The sequence below is a fragment of the Rhagoletis pomonella genome, unplaced genomic scaffold (genome assembly GCF_013731165.1).
Source record: "Rhagoletis pomonella isolate Grant_MI unplaced genomic scaffold, Rhpom_1.0 Rhpom_scaffold_00001, whole genome shotgun sequence".
In the NCBI taxonomy this organism is placed as follows: Eukaryota; Metazoa; Arthropoda; class Insecta; order Diptera; family Tephritidae; genus Rhagoletis; species Rhagoletis pomonella.
The window spans coordinates 84,828,358-84,855,245 of NW_023458555.1; the positions used below are offsets into that span (position 1 = coordinate 84,828,358).

At 36.0% G+C, this 26,888-nt stretch overlaps 1 protein-coding gene across 1 annotated transcript in view; it reads right to left on the reverse strand.

Annotated features, from left to right (window-relative positions):
- Positions 1 to 26,186, reverse strand: part of LOC118733732 (xaa-Pro aminopeptidase ApepP-like) — a 104,694-nt gene extending 78,508 nt beyond the window's left edge. Inside the window, exons 1-2 of the mRNA XM_036463269.1 lie at positions 26,127 to 26,186; positions 25,574 to 25,796 (exon numbers count right to left, since the gene is read on the reverse strand). Coding sequence (XP_036319162.1) covers positions 25,574 to 25,796; positions 26,127 to 26,186 — 283 coding nt within the window. The remainder of the gene's footprint in view (positions 1 to 25,573; positions 25,797 to 26,126) is intronic.
- Positions 26,187 to 26,888: the final 702 nt, after the last annotated feature.

Genomic DNA, 26,888 nt, shown 5'->3' on the forward strand with positions numbered 1-26,888 from the left:
TGGTTTGGTTTAATATGCATAAACTTTTTTTTTTTGTAAACCTGTGTTATTTAAATAAAAAAAGAACGGACAAGTATGTAATTACCCACTTCGAGATTGATTAGTCTCAAGTACATTGATTAGTCTCAAGTTCAAAAAATTCAGAGTAGAAAGTTCGACATTTAGACGAAAATTTTTTGATTTTTTTTTTTGTTGTAATTAGCTTGAATCCTTGATTTTTATATGTTTGGCTAAAGCGCAAACAATATTGTTATAAAGTAATACAAAAAATATTTACTTAAAAAAATGGTGAATATTAAAAAAAAAATCACCAAGGGTTTTTTTTTGAGTCACTGTATTTATCTATAATAACTCCAGTTGAAGGTTTTTCAAATGATGAAGTTTCGTTGTTGCCTTTAGTTTCATCACTTTCGCATTTGGTTGAAAAAACTGAGCAGATGCCATTAATATGATCTCTTAAATAAAGAGTTCCTTAAACACAATTTGAATTCTTATTGAATTAACTGAAAAAAATAACAAAAGTATAGTTTTCATTAAAATAACTAAAACAAAATTTTTGGTAGATATTTTCCACAATTGGTAGATTTTTTTTCAAATGGATAGTATTTATTTTGTCAGTGGCAACCCTGGTTGCAAGGCACTTTGCCGACCTAAAGCATTAACTGTAACTGATTCTTTGGCAGAGGTTCCTTTACAGAATCTCTAAAATCATACTACTGAAAGAATCATTCTATTACAACATGACATTTTAGGTGTAATGGCAGACGCGAAAAATGTTATTCTAGTTGCGAGTTATAGGTTTGACGGAACAACGGGTCAGAGTACGTTTAAACAAAGATTTCAATCTGATACACCTGAACTGTTCGACCAATCGCTGTTTGTAACTGTTATACCGTTAAAAATTATGGATTTATCTGGGCGAATTATTTGGACTGAGTGCCAGTTACTGTCGAAATTCGACAGTTTTTCTAGTTTTAGAAGCCTTGGAGAGGTTTTCTAACTTAACACGTAGCAAAACTTATACGGTACAAATTAACTAACCGGAAAATCTTCTGCTAAAACGTAACGAAATTTTTTTTTATCTGAGAAGGTCTTTGGAGGACTTCGGCAGGACTTGGAATTGACCCGATACATTCAAGTTTATCGCTAAATTTCAATGATTTGATACATATCGATAGATCGATGAGTTTCAAGAACACTAAAATTCGATAGCTCAACAAACTTCGTTAACTCGACCAATTTCGATAACTGTGAAATTCGAGGTCTCGATAAATCTCGATAACTCAAAAATGTTAAAACTTTGGATACCGTTATAAATTTTTACTTTTGACTTCTCCACATTTTTCGGAAACTATCTAAACATTTTGATAACTCGTTACACTCTGTTAAGACGATTAAATTCGATAAGCAGTGACAAATCGATAACTTTGAAATTTCGATAAATCGATATATTTTGAAAATTCCATAAACTTCGCTTCGTTGAACCAACCAATTTCAGTAGATCAATAATTATCGATAACTCTGTAAGTTGAAAGAACTCCATGCATTACGACAGCGCGATAAATTTCCTTAGGTATATAAATAATGATAATTCAATAAATATCGATAACTTCATACATTTCTTTAACTTGACAAATTTCGTTAATCCCACATGTTTTTATAGCTCGATAACCATCCGTAAATTTGGACAACTAAGTTTCTGTGTCTATAAATTTCGACAACTCAGTAAACATTGATCAGTTTGAATAATTCGATACGTTGCGATAACTTAATAGGCATGGATAAATGTCGATAATTATAAACTTCGATGATTCGATAAATTTCAGTAACCTTTATGGCTGATTTTATTTCGATTCCTATCGGAAAATTTCAAGTCTGTTAACCTAACTCTTTTGTATTTCTCACTGTCTCCATTTTCACCTTATCTCAATTTTCGTTTTTATCTTCACGTTGCCTTTTTTTATCTTCATCGTTATCACTTGTTTCTTCATCTTCATATTTATCTTTATTTTAAAGTTTAATTTCAAATACGAAGTAAAACAAAATGCGAAACGGCTTAAATTGAACAGGTTGCAAAAACAACCATACACAAATATGAAAATTTTTAAACGACGAGTTTCAACCAATTTCGAAACTATAAAAACTCTCCTCATCTATAGAAAATTACCTTTCCAACGGTGTTTTTGGTTTTGAAATCGGTAACTTTACCTTGGTCTTCAGCTTTGTTTTTATCTTTCACATCTTTGCTTATATCCGTTTCTTTTTCTATGCACGTAGCGATGACGTGATAAGATGTGACGTCATTTTATGTTATGTGATAGGATGTCATGTCATGTCATTTGTTGTCATATCCTCTGATGTCATGTCATATGATGTCATATCATGCGATGTCAAGTCATGTTATGTCATGCCATATAATGTGATGTCATATCATATGATGTCATGTCATGTGATGTCATGCCATATAATGTGATGTCATATCATCTAATTTCATGTCACGTGATATCATGTGATGTGATATCATATTATGTCATGCAATATCATGTGATGTCTCTTCATATCATGTGATAAAATGTGATGTGATGTCATGTAATGTGATCACATTCCATGTTCCGATTAGTATATCCATAACCCTGTTAATAACTGTGTCAATAAAAATACCGATAACAATATCCATAACATATACATAACGATTGTAAAATCGATTAATTCATCGATAAATATAACAATCATCAGTATCGATTATTGTACATATCGTTAACAATATAAATGACTAAAGCGATAACAAAATCAATTATTTAATCGATTATTATACCCATAACAATATCCATTATTGTATCGATAACAATATCGATTATTATATTGATTATTATATCGTTTACAGTTATTTAATCAATAACAGTATCGATAGCAATATCGATTATTTTGTCATAGCAATATCGATTATTATATCGATAAAAATAACAATATCGATCTTCATCCTCATCCTTTTCTTCCTATTTATCTTTATTTTTGCATATTCCTCTTCACCTTTACCTTAAAGTGTTTAAATTTACATTGATCTTCGTTTTTGCCTGTACCCTAGGCATCTTTGTTTTTGTTTTTATTCTCAAACCGCTAAACCGCTGAGAACCATTTCCATTTGCATTATTCCCCTTGAATTTGAAAATTTACTCCCAACCAACCAACTGCCGCTTAAGAAGTTTCCCTTCATAAATTCAAGAAATGTTTTTACCCTTTCAGTTACCCTAATTCTTATGTTTCTGTCATTGTCTCCGTTTTCATCTTTATCTTCACTTTTGCCTTCATCGCTATCATTTATTTCTTCATCTTCATATTCATCTTTATTTCAAATGAGAAGTGAAACAGCATGCGAAACATGTCAAATTGAACATGTTGCAGCAACATCTATACACAAATACGAAATGTTTAAACGACGGTTTTGGCCGTAATTTTCAACCAATTGTGAAACCATGAAAAATGCCTTTCCAATGGTGTTCTTGGTTTTGAAATCGGTTCGGTAGAATCGACAAACCAACGGAGACAAAATTTATGTTAGCGTATTAATATATAGATAAATAGAAACCCGAAATCCGTTCGATTTTGCAGGCCATTGAAAATGCAGTTTGTGAAAGAGTCGAAATTCCTCATTCTGGAGCAAAATAATCAATGAGATTTACAAATAGCTAATCTAAATGATTTTGATTACTATACCGATAACGGCAGAAAAATGAATATCAGGTACGAAATGCATATGACTTTAATTGATGGAAAAGTCTTAAATATTTTAACAAATACTAACTCGATTCAAAGATGTCCAATATGTCATGCAACCCCAAAACAGCTTTTAACAACTAAAAATATAAAATCTGACATTTTCAAACCAAAGCCAAATACAATGAACTTCGGCATAAGTCCGTTACACGCGTGGATTCGATTTTTCGAATTGGTTTTACATATTTCATACAGACTCGGAATAAAAAATGGTAAATTAGAGAGGTGTCAGATAAAGAAGCATTTAAACTGCGTAAAAGCTAATTACAAGATCAATATTGGCGGGAAATGGGTACTTATGTTTATAAACCCAGACCAAATGGTAATGGAACGTCAAATGATTGAAATACTGCCAGAAGAGCATTTCAAAATCTGGAAATTTTCTCCTCAATTACGCAAGTTGATATCGAAATGTTGCATTGCTTTAAAATAATTTTGATTGCTATTTCCTGTGAATATTCGATTAATGTTACCAAATTTGAACACTTGTGCGAAAAAGCGGATTCAATACACATGGAAAGGTATTTTTGGTACCCAATGTCGGCAACAGTTCATAAAGGCTTAGCGCACGGTTCAGAAACTATTTCAAATTCATTACTTCCAATTGGATGTTTCGGCGAAAATGCTTCAGAAGCTAGAAATAAATATTACAAGAAAGATAGAATCGCACAAGCAAGAAAAAACAACAGAAAAAATAACATGTGTGATGTTTTTAGTAGGTCAATGGACTCTTCGGATGCACTTTTGTCCTCCTTGTGCTTGTCTGTTAGACAGAAATTGCAAAAAAGAGAGAAATTACCTCATGACGTATGACGTAATATAAGCTGACCAACCGTCCTTCTTTGAGGAGGATTGTCCTCCTCAAACGTGATTTGTCCACCTCAAAAATGTTGTCCTTCTCTGTCCTCCTTTTGGCAAAAATGTCCTCCTTGTCCTCCTTTCAAGTTTTGTATCAGTAATGAACTTTTAAAAAAATTGCGTTCAGAATATTATTATTTTCTAATCGTTGTATTTATTAGGCGTTTACATTGTTCCAATTTCAGTTAAATGATGTAAACATTTGATTCAACTAATCGCCTGCGAAAGTTGAACAGTGAACCGTCTTTAGCCCTAATCAATAATATTTTACCATTTACTAGATTGATAGATCAGCTAACGACGCGTCTCCACAGGTGGAAATTATTGCCTACCATAAGTCATTTTGTTTGCCAGATACATACATATGTAGGTATAGGTTTTATCAGTGTATTTGTGTATGAGGATTTTTTATCTTGATAAATGGTTTTGTAAGATGGCTTAAAATAAGTATGTTCGTTGCATCGGAGCGCAAATCTGCTTAAAAATTTTTATAAAATGTGTTATTTCACATCCAAGTACGTAATCAAAAATAGCACAGACCTGTGTAGTTTTCCCCTTAAAAAATTAATTAGCGATTTGGGTATGTATAGGTAGCACGCTACCAAAAAGATAATAAAATTTCGTCACGAAAACTTTTCGAGAAAATAATTTTTATAATATTTTTTAGCATTGCCGTGCATTACTAGCGTTAACTTCAAAATAACATAAGTCGTTCTGATTTACTTAGGCTCTTTATGAATATTATTACTAATATTGGCTTTTAAGTAAAAATTCTATTCTAAATAAATTAACTTTTGGTTTTTCATGGAAATTGCTAAAAATTCTAACATGTAAGTACATGTCATCAATAAAAATAAATCTCGACGTGCTGGAAAAGAACCAGGGATGTATTTTAATTTAACATACCTAGATTACGGCTGCCACAATCCTGAACCCATCGACTAAGACACTTATCATCCAAATCAAAAACGAAGACACAAGTGAATATGGTGCCAATATATTCCCTATAAGTAAAGTTGCTTTGGTTCTGATATTATAAGCAATGTAGTTTTGTGAAACAATTCGTAGAACTGAAAGGTTGATGATAATGAAACGCTCAAGTTCTGAATATTTAATTATAAACGAACAAATTTATCTTGACGGTGACGTAACTTTGAAAAAGCGGCGCCTTTAACGTGGTCTTGAATGTTTTCCCAACCACCATTAGCGAATTTCCGCATATCCTACAACGCACTTCATGACCGTTTTTGCCAATTTTTATATTCATAACCTGAAGATAATTTAGGTAGGCTGTCTTAAGTGAAGCCATTATAAAAGACTTACCCAACAAGGACTGAAAAAAGTGCTTATACTTACTTAAGTATATGTTTATATTACTTAGCATTACAAAAAAGATTCAATAGGAATTGCAAGTCTAAATAAAACAATTTGATATGAGCAGTAAATAAATTCCTTAAAGAAGTATGATTTTTATAAATTAAGAAAAACTTTAAAAGAACTTCTTCAAACGGCGTCCTACAAAAGCCCTTCTGAAAGCTCTTTTTTTGAGTAGCGAAAGCAGAAGCCCTTCAATTTGTGCCGCTCCATACAAAAAATGAAGAAGAAAGGAATAACTTTCAGAAAAGCCTTTTGGATAAGATTTCAGCTCCTGATATTATCTACTGGATAGTAATTATGTATGACCCCTCAGTCGTGTACCTGATCAGGAACTTGCACTTTTTCGGCATTCGCCTGAAAAGAAAAGATTTTAACCAAATAAACAAAACAGAAAGAAGATATTCAACAAGTTAGAAAAATCGTTTTGGTTTCAGTTTTCGACTACTAATGACAGAAGGCTTAACCTTTTTTCATAGAAAAAATCTGCTAAAAATTAGAGGAGTGTCCTTCATTAAAAGATCAGGACAATCGAAAAAATATATAAAAATTCAGCGAAAGTTTTGCGTATGCGGTTTTATACCCATGCAATTTTAGTAAAATAAAGTGCGAGTTTCATATGTCTACAAAATATCGTTGATTTTTGGCATTTTTTTATGTTGTCACTCATTTTCTATATTCTATTTATAATTATGTAACGCGGTGTACTATTAACTTGTTTGACTTGTATTTAGAGCAAATTTTAATTGTTTTTGTTTCTTTTAACAATGTTAACTTATTCGTTATTTATGTGTTAAATAAATATAAAAGAAATTTTTTGTGTTTTCAATATGGAGAATTTGTCCTCCTGGAATGCTACAAAATTCTGGTCACCTTACGTAATAGCGCTATTATAACCCCTAGGGAATTACATACCCACAAATACAATCAGCTGTCGTCCTCTCCAACAAGATTTGAGTTCTGAAAACGAATTAGATAGCACATACTCGGACGAGCCGAAAACGGATATTGAAATATACTCTTTTGATTTAGATGCCGATAACTGGAGCGATTAAACATACAAGACTTTTTTATAAATAAATAAGCCTAGGGATAAAACGATACTAGTAAATACAAGTACATACTCGATACCTTTCGTCCGATACCAAGTAATTTTGGTATCGATACTTTTGAACCGAGTACTGAGTAGGTATCGGAAGAAAGTACTTATATCGAAACCCGATTCAGTGAAAATTTTATTTCCGGATTTTTTTTAATCTAATTATTATTGTGAATATCTAAAATTTTCTGCCAGTTGCCAATGAAGAATTCCTATAAAGAAATACCTATGATTATAGATGATTATCTCATTAACATATCGCTAACTTGAAGTGAAAAGTTGCTAAGTCCACGTTTTGTGAAAACTCATATGTATTTTTATATAGGAAGCAAGGTAAATTAAAAACGCAACGTCTTCAAGTTTGTATTCAATTAAAGGCAAATTTACTAAGTCCAAAAGAGGCACAGAAAAAACGATAAGCTCACAAAAAATTCTAAATCTTTTAATTTGCAACGGAGTCTTCTGCAAAATTCTTGAAGGAAATGTTTTGAAAAGTTTTTTTTCCTCCCCTTTAAATTTTCTACAAATGGACTTAGCAGCTTTTCACTCTAAAAATTATCAACATGATTACTTCTTTCAGAAATATACCATTGTCACTTTGCAGGACTGCTGTTGAACAGTGTTATAATACAGATGACTTTTATTAATTAGTTCATTTGTATGAAATAAATTATAAAATAATTGTTTGTGATCTCAATCGCTTTCTCTTTGTACAAAATAATTAATAAGTATAACATATAAAATACGTACATACATACAAATGAAGACAATTCTGTTAACAAAATTCTGGGGACTTTTTAAAAACAACGTATTGAACTTTGCCCTTTTTCTTGTTTTCGGAGAGGCCATCCTAGTAAACCATGTTTTAAAACTTAAAGTTGTTCTTAAAAAGATCAAGTAGCATTCGCCTAAAATCAAAAATTGTAGTCACATAAGTTATTTTGACAAAAATTCATAGATATGTGATGGCGTTTTTTATACAAACAATTCTTATATAGGTACAAATATCGATATAAGTAGGTATCGATACTTTTAGCCCGATACTTACTCTCGATACTTTCATTCAATGCTACTTCCAAGTACAGGTATCGATACTTCCATGGTATCGTTTTATCCATAAGTAAGCCTGCTGAAATAAAAAATTTGACCCAAATTTGTTATAACGCATGTCAGATGGCTTATAGCCATGCCAAATTGTATTAATATTATTTAACGAAAAAGAAAAAAGTAACTAGTTACTATGGTTTTTTTGTAAACTTTATTTAAAAAAAGTTAATATATGAAAAATACACTACTTTGAAGACAGTTTGCGCATTTGGTACTTTTCAAACGGGCTTCGAAACGCTAAAAAAGTTTTGAAACATTTATCCATCACTTAATTGCTTTTAATTCGATATATGAAACAAACTGCCTCTGACAAAAATGAAAAAAGGGGATATAAGATGTGGGCGTGGCAATTTACGAAAAAAAAATATTTCAAGATGAAAACCACAGACGATATCCACGAGCCAATTGAAAAGTATTATGTCAATTCATTTATTTAGCTTTCGGTGCTAATATTGCACCCTCATCAGAATTATACTAAAAACAGGTAAAAAATTAGTCACATAATCATAACACTAATATTTATCAGCCATAGAGTACTTACAAAAATCTGTGCTAATATATATATGTCTGTTTAACGCAAATTAAACTGCGGCACCATGGATTGTCCATCTTATTATACACACATATATGTATCAGCAACTTGGTCAATTTGGCGGTATGTTTACCCTGTCTATAAAAACAATTAATACAAATTTTTACACACAATATTCTTTTTAAATAAAACACGCAAAACGCAAAAGGCATACTTCTTATGGGAGTAGCACGTAATAATTGCAAATGTTCCGGCATAATAAATTTAAAAAATTGAAATTATTCTAACGAACAGCGAGCGAATTATTGACTCAAATGTCAAAATTTTATAAGTTCTATTCGTTACAACAAGACGAGCAGGTATATATGAAGCGAGAGAAGCATCAAACATAAAAAACAGAAAGATTAAACTAATCGCCAATCAAAGGCACATTAGACTAGTCATGGGCAGCAAAACAACAACAACAATAAGTGTGTATACTATCTCTGTCCCCAACTAGAGCGTCAACCGTGATATATCAACAATTAAGAATGCAAGCATGCATATTCATACATACAAATATGTATCATAGTTCAGCAATGCAAAAAAAAAAAACATCAACTATACAGCACAAAGAGAAAAGTAAACAGCTGTGCCGTTTTTTGCGCAATCTTTTTCTGTGCGAAATTTCAGCTAGATACCTACGATTTTATGCAAAAAAAACAGAATTGGGACCATAGTGCATCGTGAGGTTAAAGCTAATGGAGTCGAATGCATGGATGTTGAAGCTTTTAAGCAATCTATGCAAGAAATTGGTGAAGAAATTAGCGAAGTCATATGATGCTTTATTGGCTTCAGAATCCTACGTATTTTAGGTCCAAGTTTGAACAAGGCTGACGAATTCCCTGTTCTTTTGTCTTGTACCAGGTCTCAATCATTGCAAATAAAATATTTAAGGGAGCTCAACAACGCATATTTTTAGGAAATAAATATATGTACATACATACATACATATGTATACATACATATTTTGATTTGATAATCTTCAAACAAAACCCAACAAGCATTTCAGTAAATGTTTTTAAAAATAACTTAAAGTAAGTTTGCTATAATACGCGTTAAATAAGCATTTTTAATATTAAGCTTTTTAAAAGTTTTTATCAAATAAACCTTTAATAAGTTTTGAGAGCCAATGTTTAAAAATAACTTAAACTTATAAATGAAATGCAAATGCCAACGACATGAAGTAGCAAATATAACATTTTTTCAATCGAAATGACGTGTTTACGTTTTTTAAAATATATTATTAAAAGAAAAAATTAAATAAAACCGATGCGGTAAAAAAAATCCAATCCAGGACCCGCTGCGCTAATCGGTGGAGCATTCGAGTCTTCAAATGATGAGTTCTCTTTATCCTTTCTTAGTTTAACATTCAATTAAAAATGTATTAAATTTTTTTTCAGAAAAGTTCATCAATGAGAATGGCGGCGATGACGCGGAATATATAGCTGCATCGATGTCATTTTTCCAATTTGCCAATAACCGGATATAATTGAAAGCACGCAACAAGATGTAAAAATTAACTTTTTTATGCTAAATTTTTGTGTGTTTTCGTGAATTTGTATGCTAAAATGTCTATTCCCTACTTATATTTTCGCGACTGTAGATGAGTCCGCTGAAAATTCGCATTTCTTTTAGTTTCTAGATGTTAAGCAATCTATGTATGAGTTTTTAATGATATATCTTTAAATAAAGGGTTATAAAAATATTTATAAAAAGCTTTATTTTGAAAATGTTTGGTAAGTTTATATTCATACGCTTATAAACAACTTTTTACACTTTTACGCTTATAAAAAGCTTTCTTTTGAACATTTATTACAAGTTTATATTTCTGCGCTTATAGCCAATGTTCCTTTTCGATTATATTACGCTTACTTTCAAGCGTTTTATAAACAAAATGTCATTGTTTTGTAAGCTTAATGTTTATAATAGAAAACTTACAAAATACTTTCTTTAAGTTTATTTTGCTTGTTGGGTAAGCAAAGCCCAGCAGAAAATTTCTAAGGGATCAGCATGTGTGTTGGAGCAGAAAACTTTTAATGACATTAGAAGAACCCTGTGTTTACTTGCTATTGCAAATGGTTGCATAGATTTAGGCATATGCAGAGTAAGAGGAAATGCCGTACAAATGAATTTTACTTCTTATTATGCAAACTCCGCGCATGCATACGACTATGTACCTACATGTATACATACTTAAGTTAGTATGTGCATACAAACTTATATATGTGTATACATAATTATGGATGATATAATACAAGATTGCACAAAGGGAAGACGAGAGTTAAAGGAACTGCCGTACAAACGAATTCAGCTTCCTGTTTTGCAAACAAAAGATGGTTATTTGAAAAAAATTTCGAATCTGCAACGCATAGTCCAGCAGAAAATTACGAAAGGCTTAGCATGTGTGTTGCAGCAGAAAACTTTTAATTTCATTAGAAGAACCCTGTTTTTACTTGCTATTGCAACTGGTTGCATAGATTTAGGCATATGCAGAGTAAGAGGAAATGCCGTACAAATGAATCTTACTTCCTAATATGCAAACTCCGCGCATGCATACGACTATGTACCTATATGTACATATACACACTTGAGTTAGTATGTACATACATACTTATATATGTATATCAGGGTTTTTGCGAATATTCGCATTCGCAGCCGCGGAGCTTCCGCATTAATTTTAACATTCAATGCGGAGTTTTTGCGAATGCGAATGTTGTGCAAGTGCACCGATAAAACGTATATATGGCAAACAAAAGAAAAAATTGTAGACAATATTTTTGCATGTGGTCGTGGGAGTATTTGTGTAATTGTGTAATTTACCAGTATTTATCAACTTTGATAAAAATTTCTTTAAACATATTATTTCTTAAGCTATCTAACCGAGCTATCAATGGGCAGTCATACATACCAAATTTTCGTGATTTGCTTTTGATCTTACATATGTATATTCGTTTCAATAATTTCAAATGGGGTTCTTTGGGGAATTTATTTTTACCAAAATTTTAGAAACAGTAATTTTGTTTACTTGTCGGGCAATATTTTCTTCATAGGGATATACATTGGATCCTTGGCTAAAAACTTCTCCGTTAAAACTGTCCCTTCTTTGCTATTTAAAGTCAATGATTAAGCTCCTTCAATAGGGATTTCCAGCAGAAATGATCAACTTCTGACTATAAAGAGAATCGATGCAAAAATAATTAAAAAACTATATAAGATAATAATTACGTAACGGGGTGCTATTCTGATCCGATTCGGCTGGCAGCCACGACTTTGAAAACAGAATTTTGCTCAAAATTTTCATTCCTGGAAAATAATAATTTAAAGGGTGAACACACCAAAACTGCGACACTTAAAAATTACTACCAGAAACAAACTAGAAGGCCTTGAAATTATTTTTTCTTATATTATACAACTTGGAAGTTTAGATATTATTAAAATGTTATAATATTAGTTATTATTTGCTCCATATGCGAGTGATCGGTATTTTCATCGCACACGCGCCATCATGTTCTGCACGACTGCATCATCGACTTTACGCGATGCGCACAACTGCTTTGTTTTGCACTCTTCAATATTTTTCAGTGTTTCACCTGTTTTCTTCAAGATTCCTTTGACAATTGACCAATATTCCCCAATAGGACGTGGCTCTGGGCTATTAGGTGGATTGAGGTCGTGAGGTACAAAATTGATGTTATTTGCATTATACCACGGCAATGTGTCCTTGGCATAGTGGCAGGTTGCCATGTCCGCCTAGAACAGTGGCCTACTCCTTCTCTGTTGATAAATGTCAGAAGACGCCTTTTGAGGCACTCATCCCGATAAACTTGATCATTCATTGTCCCGGATGGGAAAAAAGGGCTGCTCTTACAGCCACAGGAACAAATAGCTTGCCAAACCATGTGGTTTTTTTTGGAAATTTTGACTTCATTTTCAGCTTACAACTTTCAGGGGCATCTTGACGACTTGCACCAGTATAAAAATCTTGACCTGCAATATATTTTGAATTTTTATAGCAGTAGGTTTCGTAGTCCATAGCAATGCAGTTGTATTTTTTAATTTAGAATTTATACAACTTCCGAATGCGCGATTTCGCTGTAACATTCTACTTTGCGCCTCGGTCTGGCGCTGTTTGAGCTGTAGAACATCTCAATGAAGCTTTACCTTTTGTACGAAAAACTGCGATCTCCGTGCGGATTTTGCAACATAACGCGACAAAATCTTCGGATCTCGCGAAAACGCACTGAGGACCTTCCGAGCACTGTTTTTATCACTTTGACCATGCTAACCCCCGCTCCCTGGTTTTCTCGTAACTGCCAGGCCTTATTTGTACCGAATAAAATCCTGCAAACTGTCGAATAGTGCAATCTTTAATTTTTTAGCAATTTTACGTGTACTTAAGGCCGGATTATTTATAAACTCGTGCAAAATGGTTTGTCTCGTTTCTAACTCGGTTGCAATTTTTAAATAAACTAGGAATCAAATTCAAATAGAATTTCTTCTACGACCAACTAAAGTCATGGTCAGCTTATGGTATTTGAATTTCAAAATATTGAATTCGTTTTGGGTAAGTTATAAGCTTCCCAAAGTGTCGCAGTTTTGGTGTGTTCACCCTTTATTTTCCATATCCACCTATTTAGCTCGCTATAAGCACAAATTTTTCAAACCAGTCGCAGAAGAAAGTATTAAAAAAGAATTACAAAAACTAAAATCGAAAAACGCTGATGAAGTTACAGATTCCCCAAATTCTGAAATAGCTAAAGGAATGGGAATGAAGAATTCTTTTTAAAAAGCTTTAGAAAAACCTGACATATATTGGTTCGGCTTGTAAGGGCTGGTGTTTAATCACACCATTATGCTAGATTCTAATTGCTTCTTAAAAATACTTAACATCCGCATTCGCGTCCGCGGATGTCTAAAATTCCACATTCGCAACATCCCTAATGTATATACAAATCTATGGATGATATAATACAAGATTGCACATTGTTTTGCAAACAAAAGATGGTTTTTTGAAAAAAATTTGAGAAGCTGCAACGCATAGCCCAACAGAAAATTTCGAAGGGGTCAGCATGTGCGTTGCAGCAGAAAACTTTTAATTTCAGTGTTCAGGCAGTTTAATAAAAGTAGCGAAACATGGCCTACCTACATCCAGCAAATGGAACAACACTTCGTGGCGAATGGAGTTGCAAACGAAACTCTTTAACGGGCAAGTTTTCTTTCGTGCATAGGCACGGAGACTTTTGAGCTTTACAGAAATTATACGATAACGTAAGAGAAGGGAAGTCTTACAGTGAGCTATTGGCAAAACTATCTACACATTTTTTTCAGAAACAGCACGTGCTCGCCGATCGTTTCAAATTTGTTTCCATCAAAATGAAACCAAACCAGTGTTATTCGGACTGTGTGTCTGAACTCCGGGGATTAGCTAAGGAGTGTTTTTTTTCCAGTGCTCGAAAGAACATTGAAACGAATCATTCATCGATTCATCGTGATGCATACCCCACACGATAAGGTCCGCAGCACAGCGCTTCAAAAAACAAATATGACCTTAGAATGTGCTACACATCGCAACGTTATACGAGTCGGCGGTAAAGACTTGCAGCGAGGTTCGGGGAGAAAATAACAAGGCACACAACCAAACAGGCAGAAATATAGCAAGAAACGTGGTAGTCACGAGCGTAAGTCCCCTTTCAGACACGTCAAGTCTTGAAAGCAATTTTTTTCGCACTCTCTTTTGTGTTTTCTATTTGCTTCCACACGCGTCAACTTTAATTGAATTCAAGTCCTTGGTTCTTTAAATGGGAAGCAACGAAAAGATCAAAAGAGACAAGAAAACTTGAAACGAATTGACGGTACGGAGGTATCTGTACTCTTCCTCTCTCTTCTCACCTCCTTCGCCTACGAACGAGCAGACTTGAAAGCAAGACTTGACGTGTCTGAAAGGCGACTAAGTCCAGGACTTTAGAAGCAGCTGGTAAATCGTGTCCAAACAATTTTGGTATCGATACTTTTGAACCGAGTTCTGAGTAGGTTCAGAAGAAAGTACTTGTATCGAAACCCGACTCAGTGACAATTTTATTCCCGGACTTTTTTAATCCAATTATTATTGTGAATTGTTAAAAAATGATGGCAGTTTAGTTGCCAACGAAAAGAAAGTCCTACAAATAAAGATCCCATTATCATCTAATCTAAGTCCACTTTTTGTGAAAACTTATATGTGGCTATAGGAAGCAAGGTAAATTAAAAACGCAACATCTCCAAAAGGATTAACCTACGTGCTTGTTTTATTTCCTCCCGTTTATATTCAATTTAAGGCAAACTTACTAAGTCCAGAAGAGGCACAGAAAATTCGATAAGCTCACAAAAAATTCTAAATATTTTAATTTGCAACGGAACCTTTTGCAAAATTCTTGAAGGAAATGTTTTGAAAGGTTGTTTTCCTCCTGTAAAATTTCTACAAATCGACTAAGCAACTTTTCACTAAGCTAGCCATATGAATGCCTGCACTACACTATAATATTGTCCTATAAAAATTATCAAGATTATTACTTCTTTCAGAAATATATCATTGTTACTCTGCAAAAATGCTGTTGGCCAATGTTACAAAACAGTAACTTTTATTAATTAGTTAATTTGGATGAAATAAATTATAACATATTTTTTATCTCAATCGCTTTCTCTTTGTACAAAATAAATAATTATGTATAACAAATAAAATACGTACATAAAAAAAAGAAAATTCTGTTACCAAAATTCTGTGGGGGTTTTACAAAACAACTTACCGGACACTTTGCACCTTTTTCTTGTTTTTTTGGGAGGCCATCCTAGTAAGACATAATTTAATACTTAAAGCTTTTCTTAAAAAGATTAAGTACCATTCTTCTAAAATCAAACATTATCGTCACATAAGTTATTTTGACAAAAATTCACAGATATGTGATAGCGTTTTTTTATAAACAATTCTTTTATATGTATATACATATACCGATATAAGTAGGTATCGATACTTTCAGCTCTATACTTAGTAGGTATCGATACTTTCGATGCTACTTCCAGGTACAGGTATCGATACTTCCATGGTATCGTTGTATCCCTAGGGGCACATCGCTTCTGTATGTCAATCAGAAGGCACACACAAAGCCTCTGCGAGGCACTATGATAGCAAAATTTCGCAAAAAGAGACTGCGAATACCCTTGATCTGAACGAAGCATCGTTCGAATCAATTGGGTTGCTCAAATCCATAAATTCAGTTGATAGTGAGGACAAGCCTACACAAGTATTTGTCAAACTCAACGTAAACAAGCAGAGCCTAAAGTTTCAGGACAGGCGCATCGTGTTCTCTAATCGGGTTATCCACATATCTTCAGTTGGAAAGACCACCTTACTCGCCTACTCAGACAGTTTTGAAGGCGTACTGAGAGGCGTTATTCATGTTGATGTTACTCACAGAGGAACCACCAAGAGGTTTCCAGTACTTTTAGTAGAGAGTAATAAAGCCACAAAAATTATGGGACTCGATTGGTTTCAAGCGTTAAATTTTAGTTTAGTTATACCCACCGTAGAGTGTTACGCATTGCATTACAGGTCGGGCATTAGAACAAAGCTAGATCATTGCGCTGCAGTAACTCGCTCGTGAATATCAACAGATTTTTTCAGCGAACTTGGGTCTTTACACGACGTTCAAAGCTGATATTAAGCTCAAGCCAGATGCTCGGCCGAAAATTCTATAAGCCATACAACCTACCATTTGCACAATATGATGAAGTCCGCGATGAAATAGAGCGGCTGGTTAAGGCAAAGGGCTTACCAGCAATTGAAGCAAGTGAGTGAGCCGCGCCGATAGTCGTGGTCAATAAACCGAACGGTTGTGTGAGTATTTGTGCCGACTCCAAGGTAACGGTAAATTCTCAAATTGAAATAGGTAGATATCAAATACCCAGGATAGAAGAACTCTTGCACAAACTGCAAAATGGTAAATTCTATACAAAACTTGACTTAAGTGAAGCATATCTTCAACTGGAGCTATCAGAAGAAGCCAAAAAGTTTTTGCCAACGTATGCCTTTTGGTATAGCTAGTGCACCGGGGCTGTTTCAGCGACTCATGGAGAATGTTACAGCCGGGATCCCACATAGTGCGGTATATCTGGACGATATTATGTTGTCGGGTCGAACCAACGAGGAGAATCTGGAAAACGTTAAAACCGCTTTTCAACGATTATTGCACCACGGGCTAAAGTGCAGTTTTGCAAAAGAACGAGTTTGTGGGACATATCATCGATGCTAATGAGATACTACCTTCCGAAAAGAAAATTGAAGTGATCAAACTTATGCAAAATATTCTGGAATTAGATGCATTTATTGGAAAGATAAATTATTATACGTTTGTGGGATACTTCGCAAGTATTGCCGCCCCTTTAAACGTCTTGTGAAGGAAACAAAACCACTTTAAATTGCCTTCCGAGTCAAGAAACCGCTGTTCAATCTCCGCTGTCCAAGCTACGCAGCTGGTCCATTACGATGACCGCCAACCTATTATAGTGGCCTCAAAGCATGGCATTGGGGCTGTGATATCACATCGCTATTCCGATGGTTCGGAAAAACCAATTGCACATGCGTCTAAAACCCTCAACACCAACCAATTGCGATACTCCCAAGTAGATAAGGAAGCATTCGCCATTATTTATTTATTTATTTATTTTAATTTTTACAGCCGTATTCTAACAAAGTCACAAACTTTAGCTCGTCACTGCTGTGATTTCTACTGCGCCTCAAAGCTTGCCGCTGCAAAAAATATGCCGCTACAATATAAATTTTTAAATTTTTGTGTATTTTTCTAGCACTCAAAATCGAATTTTTTGTAACACATTTCTCGGCGCACTAGAAATCACAACAGTGATGAGCTAAGTTTTGTGACTCTGTTAGAATAGAGGGGCAAATCTACAGTGCAAAGTACCTTACAGACTAAAGAAAAATTAACAATAAATGCTTACTGAATAATTAATTTAATATGCTCACAAAAGCAGATTTAAGTAGATAAAGAAAATTATATGGGATAACTAAATTCCTTCAATATCTTTGCGGAAGAAATTTTGAACTCCTCACGGACCATAAAGCGTTAACGACAGAACGGTAACTTTTTCGATTTTCAGGTAGGTTTTCGATAAGGTTCTAGATGAATGATCATATATAGTTACATATATACAAATCGATTGTATACATAAGATCTGCTTCATTTGAAATCTAGCAGTATTCTACATAGCACAACTTTGTTATCGACTATTCGATCAGCCGTTTATTTAGTGTGCTGATTTTGCAATCGTTGTTTTTTATTACAGTTAAGTTTCATAAGCGTAACTTTAAAAATAACTGATGTGGACAGCAAAGAACTTCAGCAAGAAAAATTGATTTTGGACGAATTCATGCAAAATCTACACATCTCCCAATGTCGGTTAGTAAAATTGCTGAAAATTGGAAGGTCGACGGTACAAAATGTATTGTCAAATATCAAAAAAAAAATGACAGCATTGAGAGAAAGGCGGAATCGGGCGGAAAATCAGACACTATAAAAAAAAATAGTGCAGAAGGATGTTCTAAGAACTTTGAAAAGGAATCCGAATCTTTCTGAACATGTTGTTGCACCTGGAGTGTTGTTCTGAGAACCTGTATTGTTTTGGCCTGATTTGGCAACAAGCCATTGTGCACAAAAAGCGCAAGAGTTTTATACGTTGTACTAAAAGAGGCCAATCCTCCGAATTGCCCAGAGCTGCAAACGATCGAGCGTTATTAGGCCCATATGCAATCAAAATTAAAAAAAACCAGATGCACGGCTTCAAGAATAACGCAGTTCCGCAGAATGTGGCGAAAACAGGCTCAATCGATTAACAAAAGGGATGACCAAGTATTAATGGCGGGTGTCATCTCTAAAGTACGGGTATTTTGGCGTACAAATTAACTCTAATAATATTTGTAAATCTTTCATTTAAATAGAAATAAAAGAAGGTTCTAAAAAAGTTTCGACTGAATTATTCACATTTAAATTAGTTTTTTTGTTATTTAATACCTGCCAGATTTCAACTGAAGCAGTTCTTATTTATACATATATGTGCAGGCCCGACTATAGGGTGGGAGTGTTTCCCCCCGGGCCCGGATTTTATTTATATTTAGTACCGGCCCGGGACGATAATACAAGTGTGTATTATTAAATGAAAAAACTAACTTATAAAAGAATACCTATAAAGTAATAAGTGTATAAGTAATTTTTTTGAAACCAGATAAAAGTTGGACGTTATAAGTGGACAAAAAGTTGGCTATTGTAGTAGATGGGTACGAAATTCCTCACAGGCTATACAAGTATATACATATCGAGCCCTAACCGCGAAAATAACGTAAGTGATATTTTTTTGTTTTTTTTTTTCTTTTTGATGCAGAAATGCATCTAGATGCTCTAAGCTGTATCAAACATAAAATTTTCAAAAAAAATGTCACCTACGTTATTTTGGCGGTTAGGGCTCAATATTTAAAAAAATACTCATATACAGTCTTATTTATACTACACTTAAATTCGAAAATGTCGGCTGAAAATCGAAAAAGTTACAGTTTTTGAAAACGGCACTTGCTACCATTTCAAACTTCGCATATTCTGACTAGGTAACGTCCCCCCAAATTAGTCTAATTGGAAATTCCATCGTTCCAGACCGACTCAGTTGAATTTGGTTCAAGACACCGTGGTATATGTGCATACATCCCTCTTTACATGGGCGAGGGGAAATGACCTGTGTCTAAACAGTAACAAATCTTATGTGCTACCGGTCTCTAAAAAACGAATAAATTTTTCAAACGTACCGCCCATATATCGTCGTTTAAAGTACAAAACCGCGTATCAAGATAATGCAAAACTGCATAAGTGAGATTGCATAAACATAACACTCATATTACAAAATGCTTATCTTTTTTATAAAGCAATGGCATTTCTTAGCATATTTCAGGACGAATGGATTGAGCCAAGAGCTTGTGTGAGCAAATCCAATTTTTGGCAGCCAATGTCAGTTACGCGGTTTTGCAGAATGACGATACGCGGATTTGAACTTTAAACGACGGTATGTACATATAGTAGAGGAGACCGTGGGAGATCGACCTTCACCGATCTGATAACTCGATGAGACATATTTGTAATCAAATATAATTTACAAACAAATATGCCTATGATAACTTGCCTATCGAAAAGTGTTCATAGCTATTTTTAATTGAATTAATTTTAATCAATTGTCTTTCATCGCCTTCACTCTTGTGATAACCGAATAAGTTTTATCTCAATTGATAGTTTTTAACACACAGAATATGCCTAGGTAGGCTCGCCTACTTATTTCTGTCCATAGCTAATTGGCAAGTAGATGTAAACAGCTACGTAAATATAGGTAACTACATCGATCTGTTAACCAATCGAAATTGATATCATAGGTAAGATATTTTAATTATAAAACCATACATATATGCTTGCCTGAAAAAAATCGTACATAAAATATTATTGCCAAGCTGTAAAATTTTAAAATTTTAGTTATTTGATGAATAATAATAATGAATATTTGAATTTAATTTGTTTATGTATTTTGTATGCTTTGTCATAAACGCGTCTAACAACATAAATGTATTAAATTTTATTTTTCTATATTGATGCATTTTTTTATTTATTATAATAAAATTTTAAAAGTAACACTTATTCTTTCTCGCTTTACGGCATTTATTTGATTTTAAATAATAACTAAATTATTCTTTATTTAATTTTAAATAATGAACTTAATTTTAAATAATGAATATAGATTTTTTTATAATTTTTAAATTTTATAATTTAGCTTTGAAAAGAAAAAAATATTTGTTGCATTAATTTTTTTTATTAATTATTAATATATTAATTTATTTATTTTTGATTATTTCATAGCTGTAAGTATATATCAAATAGACAACCTCTTTGAGGTAAATATTTCGAGTGATGAAAGCTGAACTACATAGAAACACAAAATTTATTATATAAATTTCGTGACGAAAATTATACGCATTTTTTTAACTGCCCTGGAAACTGACGCAAAATATGTAGATTTATTTATTCGGAACGTTGCTAAAGTTCCGATTTTTCTATTTTGTGTTTCTAAGAGTAGACTGAACTTTGCAACGTTCAGAATGAATAAAACTATTTTGCGTCAGTTTCCAGGGCAGTTAAAAAATTCGTATAACTCTCGTCACGAAATAGATATCATAAATTTTGTGTTTCTAGTTCAGCTTTCGTCGCTCGAAATATTTACCTCAAAGAGGTGTTCTATTTGATATATACTTACAGCTATGAAATAATCAAAAATAAATAAATTAATATATTAATAATTAATAAAAAAAATTAATGCAACAAATATTTTTTTCTTTTCAGGTGGATACATTACCTCAACCGAGAGGAGCTGCTGACCTATATGGCGGAGTTCGGCCTCGAACAGACAGGAACAGTCGAAGAGCTGCGAAGACGTTTCGCTTCATTTATACAAGAAGAAAATAACAACGAAGACTACCAAACGTGGTTTGAAGAGCTAGAAGCGAAACACTCGAAGCCTGCGCTGAATGTTACTGCAGCAACACCAAGTGGAAACCAGGGAGCCAGTGTCATGCAATCACCAATGCCCGTTGCCGCGTTTGAGACACCACAGCCATACGCAACGTATCCTACGACATCGCTGGCAACCATCATGGACCGAGTCCGTAAGTGGGGTTTCAAATACGACGGCGGCCGAGACCCGCTCAGCTTCATCGAACGTGTAGAAGAATTGGCGGAAGTATACGAGGTGAATCGTGACTTGTTACCGCGAGCGATGCCAGAACTACTTAAGAAGAAGGCGTTGACATGGTTCCGCAGTAATAACCGGAATTGGCGACAATGGGAGGACTTCAAGAGAGACTTTCTAAGGTTCTTCTTAAACTCTCGCTACCACGAAACCTTAGACGATGAGATCCGTCGTCGCGTCCAACAACAGAATGAGAAGTTTAAAGACTATGTGTTGGCCCTTCAGAGTCTGATGCGACACGCGAACTACACCTCAGAGCAGAAGCTGACGCGTATCTACAGAAACTCCAGAAGCGAGTTCCAATGGTACGTCAAACGATCCGAGTTCACCACCCTAGAAGAGCTAGTGAGTTTGGCGGAAGACATGGAAAATATCCCCCCCGGTGAGAGAGACACAGAGAGCCGTAGCGCGAACAACTCGACGGGTTACGGAGAGATATCAGCACATGCGCGAGCTGCCTAGGAGTGACGAGACGGCCAGAGCAGGGAGAACACAGCGCCGACCTGAACCACACCGCGGTGTAGCAACACTACAGTCGGAGTACGTTAATCGGTGGACTGCGTGTAGACTTTGCGGGTGAGATGGCCATTTTGCGAGGGAGTGTTGAGCTGCACGGAGAGAGTTTTGTTGGACCTGTGGTCGATGCAATGTCCCGACTCGAGAGTGCTGCCGTAGTGCATCGGGAAACGGGTCGAGGTCCCATTTGCGGCGAGGAGTGGGGCGTCAGGTAGAACAGCCTCGTCCAAACTAAATAGTGTACTAAGGCAGTCGGATGGCCGAATTATGGCGGCGATCAGAGTAAATGAGGTCGACGTAGTAGCTGCAGTTGATACAGGCGCAACAAGAAGTTTCTTGAGCGAAGCCATGGTTAAGAGACTGGATGTGGGAGAGGCTAGGCAAGTGAACACGCGTGTGGTAATGGGTGATGGGAGATCCAAAACGGTGCTGAAGGCTATAACGGCACGAGTGAAGTTAGCGAATCAGGTGCATGAAAGCGATCTTTTGGTACTGCCTGGTTTGATGGATGGCGTGGTGCTTGGAACCGATTACCTGGCAAAGGCGGGAGTCCGATTATGTTGCGGAGACTTAGACGTGACACTCCGAGAAGAGAGCTGCGCCCAAGGAGTAGAAACGTTCACGGCAATACGCGAGGGAGGTGCAGAGAGGTCAGGTAACTGCGATGAGCCCAAATCAAACCCCATGCCTACAGAAGCCGCGACAACCGACGAAGCGAGAGAGTTCTTAAAGTCAGAGTAACGCAAATTTGAGAAGATGTCTGGAGTTTCAAATATTGCCACTCACCGGATCGTCATAAGGATGACCGGCCGATCAAGCAGAGGTATTGCCCGAAGAACCCGAAGATGCAGGAAATCATCAACGCGGAAATCGACGACTTTATCGAGAAAGGGTGTATTGAACCCTCACACAGCCCGCACATCGCCCCGATAGTGTTGCCGAAGAAGAAGACCGGCAAGGGGAGACTCTGCGTCGACTACCGACAGCTGAACGAGCGTTCAGTGCCCGACACGTACCCCCTACCGAAGATCCAACATATCCTTGACCGACTACGAAGCGCGCGTTATATTAGCAGTCTTGACCTGAAAAACGGTTACTGGCAAATCCCGATGGAAGAGCAGAGCAAGCAGTACACTGCTTTTACAGTGCCACGGCGTGGCCTTTTTCAATGGCGAGTAATGCCGTTTGGGCTCCACTCCGCCCCCGCGACGTTCCAGCGTGCGTTAGACCAAGTTATCGGTCCAGAGCTAGAGCCGTATGCGTTTGCCTACCTGGATGACATTATTGTCATCAGCGCAACCCTGCAAGAGCACGTCCAACATCTTTCGGAGGTCTTCCGACGGCTTAGGCAGGCGAATCTTAGGATCAACCCAGAAAAATGCGAGTTTTTCAAGAAGCAGTTGAAGTATCTGGGTCACGTCGTCAGCGAGAAGGGCATTCACACCGATCCTGAGAAGGTCGCGGCTATCAAAGAGCTGACACCACCGACAAATATAAGGGAGTTACGGAGGTTCCTAGGGATAGCTTCATGGTACCGAAGATTTGTCCCCGACTTTTCCAAAGTGGCGCATGCGCTGACGTCCATGCTAAAGAAGACCCACAAGTGGAAATGGAACGACGAGCAACAGACAGCGTTCGAGGCGCTGAAGAACGCGTTAACCGAGGCACCAGTGTTGGCTTGCCCCGACTTTACGCAGAAGTTCACTCTGCAAACAGACGCGAGCGACTACGGGCTGGGAGCTGTTCTCACCCAAGAGATTGAAGGAAAAGAACGCGTAATCGCATATGCGAGTCGCCGGTTCAACAAGGCCGAACTTAATTATTCACCAACGGAGAAAGAGTGCCTGGCCATAGTGTGGGCGATGAGAAATATGAGACCCTACCTAGAAGGATATACGTTTACCGTCATCACCGACCACTTAGCGCTAAAATGGCGGAGTAAGATAGAGAGTCCATCCGGTCGGATTGCAAGGTGGGCGCTGGAACTGCAGCAGTACTCCTTCGATGTGCAGTATCGCAATGGTAAGCTGAATGTGGTAGGAGACGCGCTGTCAAGACAGCCCCAGGAAACATTGCTTGGTTCGATGACGGCGGGAGGAGTAGCGGTAGAGTGCAAGTGGCTGAAAGACAAGATGGCGGAGATGGAGGTCTCCACAGAAGTTTCCTGACTTTGTCATCGAAAATGGTGAGCTGTACAGGCGAATATCAGGACAAATTGACGATGAAGACGTGTTGCCATGGAAACTATGCGTGCCGGCAGAGCAAAGACAGAGGGTGTTACGGGAAATTCACGATGTTCCCAGTGCAGGCCATATGGGCATCCGAAAAACGATAGCGCGGGCGACAGCGCGGTACTATTGGCCGGGCATGTTCCGTGACGTGAGGCAGTACGTGCGACAGTGTGAAACGTGCCAGCTTTACAAACCAAGCCAGCAGCAAGCAGCCGGAAAGATGCTGACGCAGCTAGCCGAAGAACCCTGGGCGACAGTGTGTGTTGATTTCGTAGGACCTCTTCCGCGATCCAAGCATGGAAACACTATGGCGCTGGTAATACTAGATTGTTTCTCAAGATGGGTCGGGATTGTACCAATGCGGAAGGCAACAGCGGAGGGAGTAATTCGAGCAGTGAGAGAGCGGATTATCGGAAAATTCGGCATTCCAAAAATCCTGATCTCGGATAATGGAACGCAATTTACCAGCGCGAAATTTAAGCAATTCCTGGAGGAGATGGGAGTAAGGCACCAATTCACTGCTCCGTACACACCGCAGCAAAATTCCACGGAAAGAGCGAACCGTAACGTCAAGCGACTACTGGCGCAGTTTGCAGGCAGAGACCAGAAGAGCTGGGATGATCTGTTGCCAGAAATGACTTTGGCCCTCAACACGAGCGTGTGCGAGGCAACGGGTTACAGCTCCGTTAGATGCCCAGTTTTAATAAGGAGGTCTCCGTTTCGTAGTTCAGACACGTGTGTATATTCCGCGAATATATGGTCCTGTTGCCGTTTGCTTTAATTCTGGTAGAGGTAAAAAGTCATGTTCATTTTTCCTAAATCGTTTGCCAGGATGGGGTTTGTATCCGGGTCGAGATCACAAAAACGGTTTCTGAAGGGGGCTCTGCTCCGTTCATTTTAGTTTTCCCAATATCGGTGATTTAGTCAGAAAGATTGATTTATAATTACAAGACAAAAAAGATAAATAATAATATTATACAAATTGTTAGTGCACTACTATAGTGCAGTTAGCAAATTTGTACGTATGTAAGCAAGATCAACGAATTGCAAAACCTGATCACGATAGCGAGAATGTCTTTACGCTGCGAATGGCCGAAGTAGACCGATATACATAAATATGTATATGTATATAAGTTTAAGCTGTAATTAATTAAGCTGTAGGAACTATATAAATAAATAAAGCCTTAGTTTAGTTTGTGTTTGGAATAACATACTTACATGCAATTTCATCTAAAGATGTCACTAACAGAACATCTGCCATTTTATCCTGCATTTGCTTCTTAATATCTTCCCATTTATTCGCAACTGTTAAACCAGAATATTTATGCTCTAAATGCAGAACCGGGTTAGAAGGCCGTTTAGGTTGTTTTTCTCCCCATATTTTATCAATCAAATTTTCTTCCACAGGTACTAAAGTGCAGCCTGTAAAAGAATTTGTTGTCTTTAGTATGCGTTAGAAAATTTAACATATATACATGTGTAGTGAAAAGTATTTGCACAAAGTTACATATTTTACACTCAGGACCTGAGGTCACGATGTAGAGAGCAAAGGTGGCACAGTCAGTGGTACCGCTACTTTGTCTTTGCAGATTTTGACAATTCTCAAGTAAAAGTAAGCAACGCCTCAGAACTGAGATACACTAATACTTTCACAAAAATTACAGTTTTTTAATATAATCTTTATTAATTCTTTTTGTAAACCACAGACAATTAAACCACGTTTTCCAATGAATAATTGGCAATGCACGCCTTGCCTTATCCGCTCACGAACCGTTCGATTATTTCTCAATTGCTCAACAGCCGCCAAAGCGAAAACATCTTCATAAATCATTTTCATGACATTTATTTAAAATCACAGTATACAGAAAACCATGATTCAATTATTAAAGGTTTTGTAAGTAGCTTTTTTCTAAAATTTGGCACTCCCACCCACAGGGAGTGTTTATGGAAGCAGGGGAAAAAGGGGAAGAATTCAATCACACTTCCTAAAATGGGAGCTAAATTCCATAAAAAGGTGTGGATAATAGTGAATGGTGGTATTTTAAAACAAAAACGAATTTGATTTAATTATTTAATTTAAACAAGCTTATTTACATCGAATATAACCCCCGATTGTTATTGAAAATAAATGTTTCTATGTATATACCAAACTTGCGTACGTCAGATGGCGCATAACTCGAGAATGGATGGTCCACTTTCAGCTTTTTTTTTTGTTGTATTTGTTTGACAGATGATGGATATGAAGAAGCTATTTGTTTGTGGAAAATATGCAGTATTTATTAAACAAAAAAAAAACGGCAAATAAAAAAATTTGGAGCTTACGTTTCCTTCGCGGATATGGCTCGATTGTTTCGAATATGGTAATTCGAATTCTTTGATGTCGCACTTTTAATATTCTGGGGAGACTATACAACTGTTAGAATATTAACCATTCGCCGGGTTGCCCGAAAAAAAAATATGAATGATTAAAAATATCAAAATATAATAAAAATATAAAAATATTCGCCATAAAAAGGCGTTTGCATTCTACTTT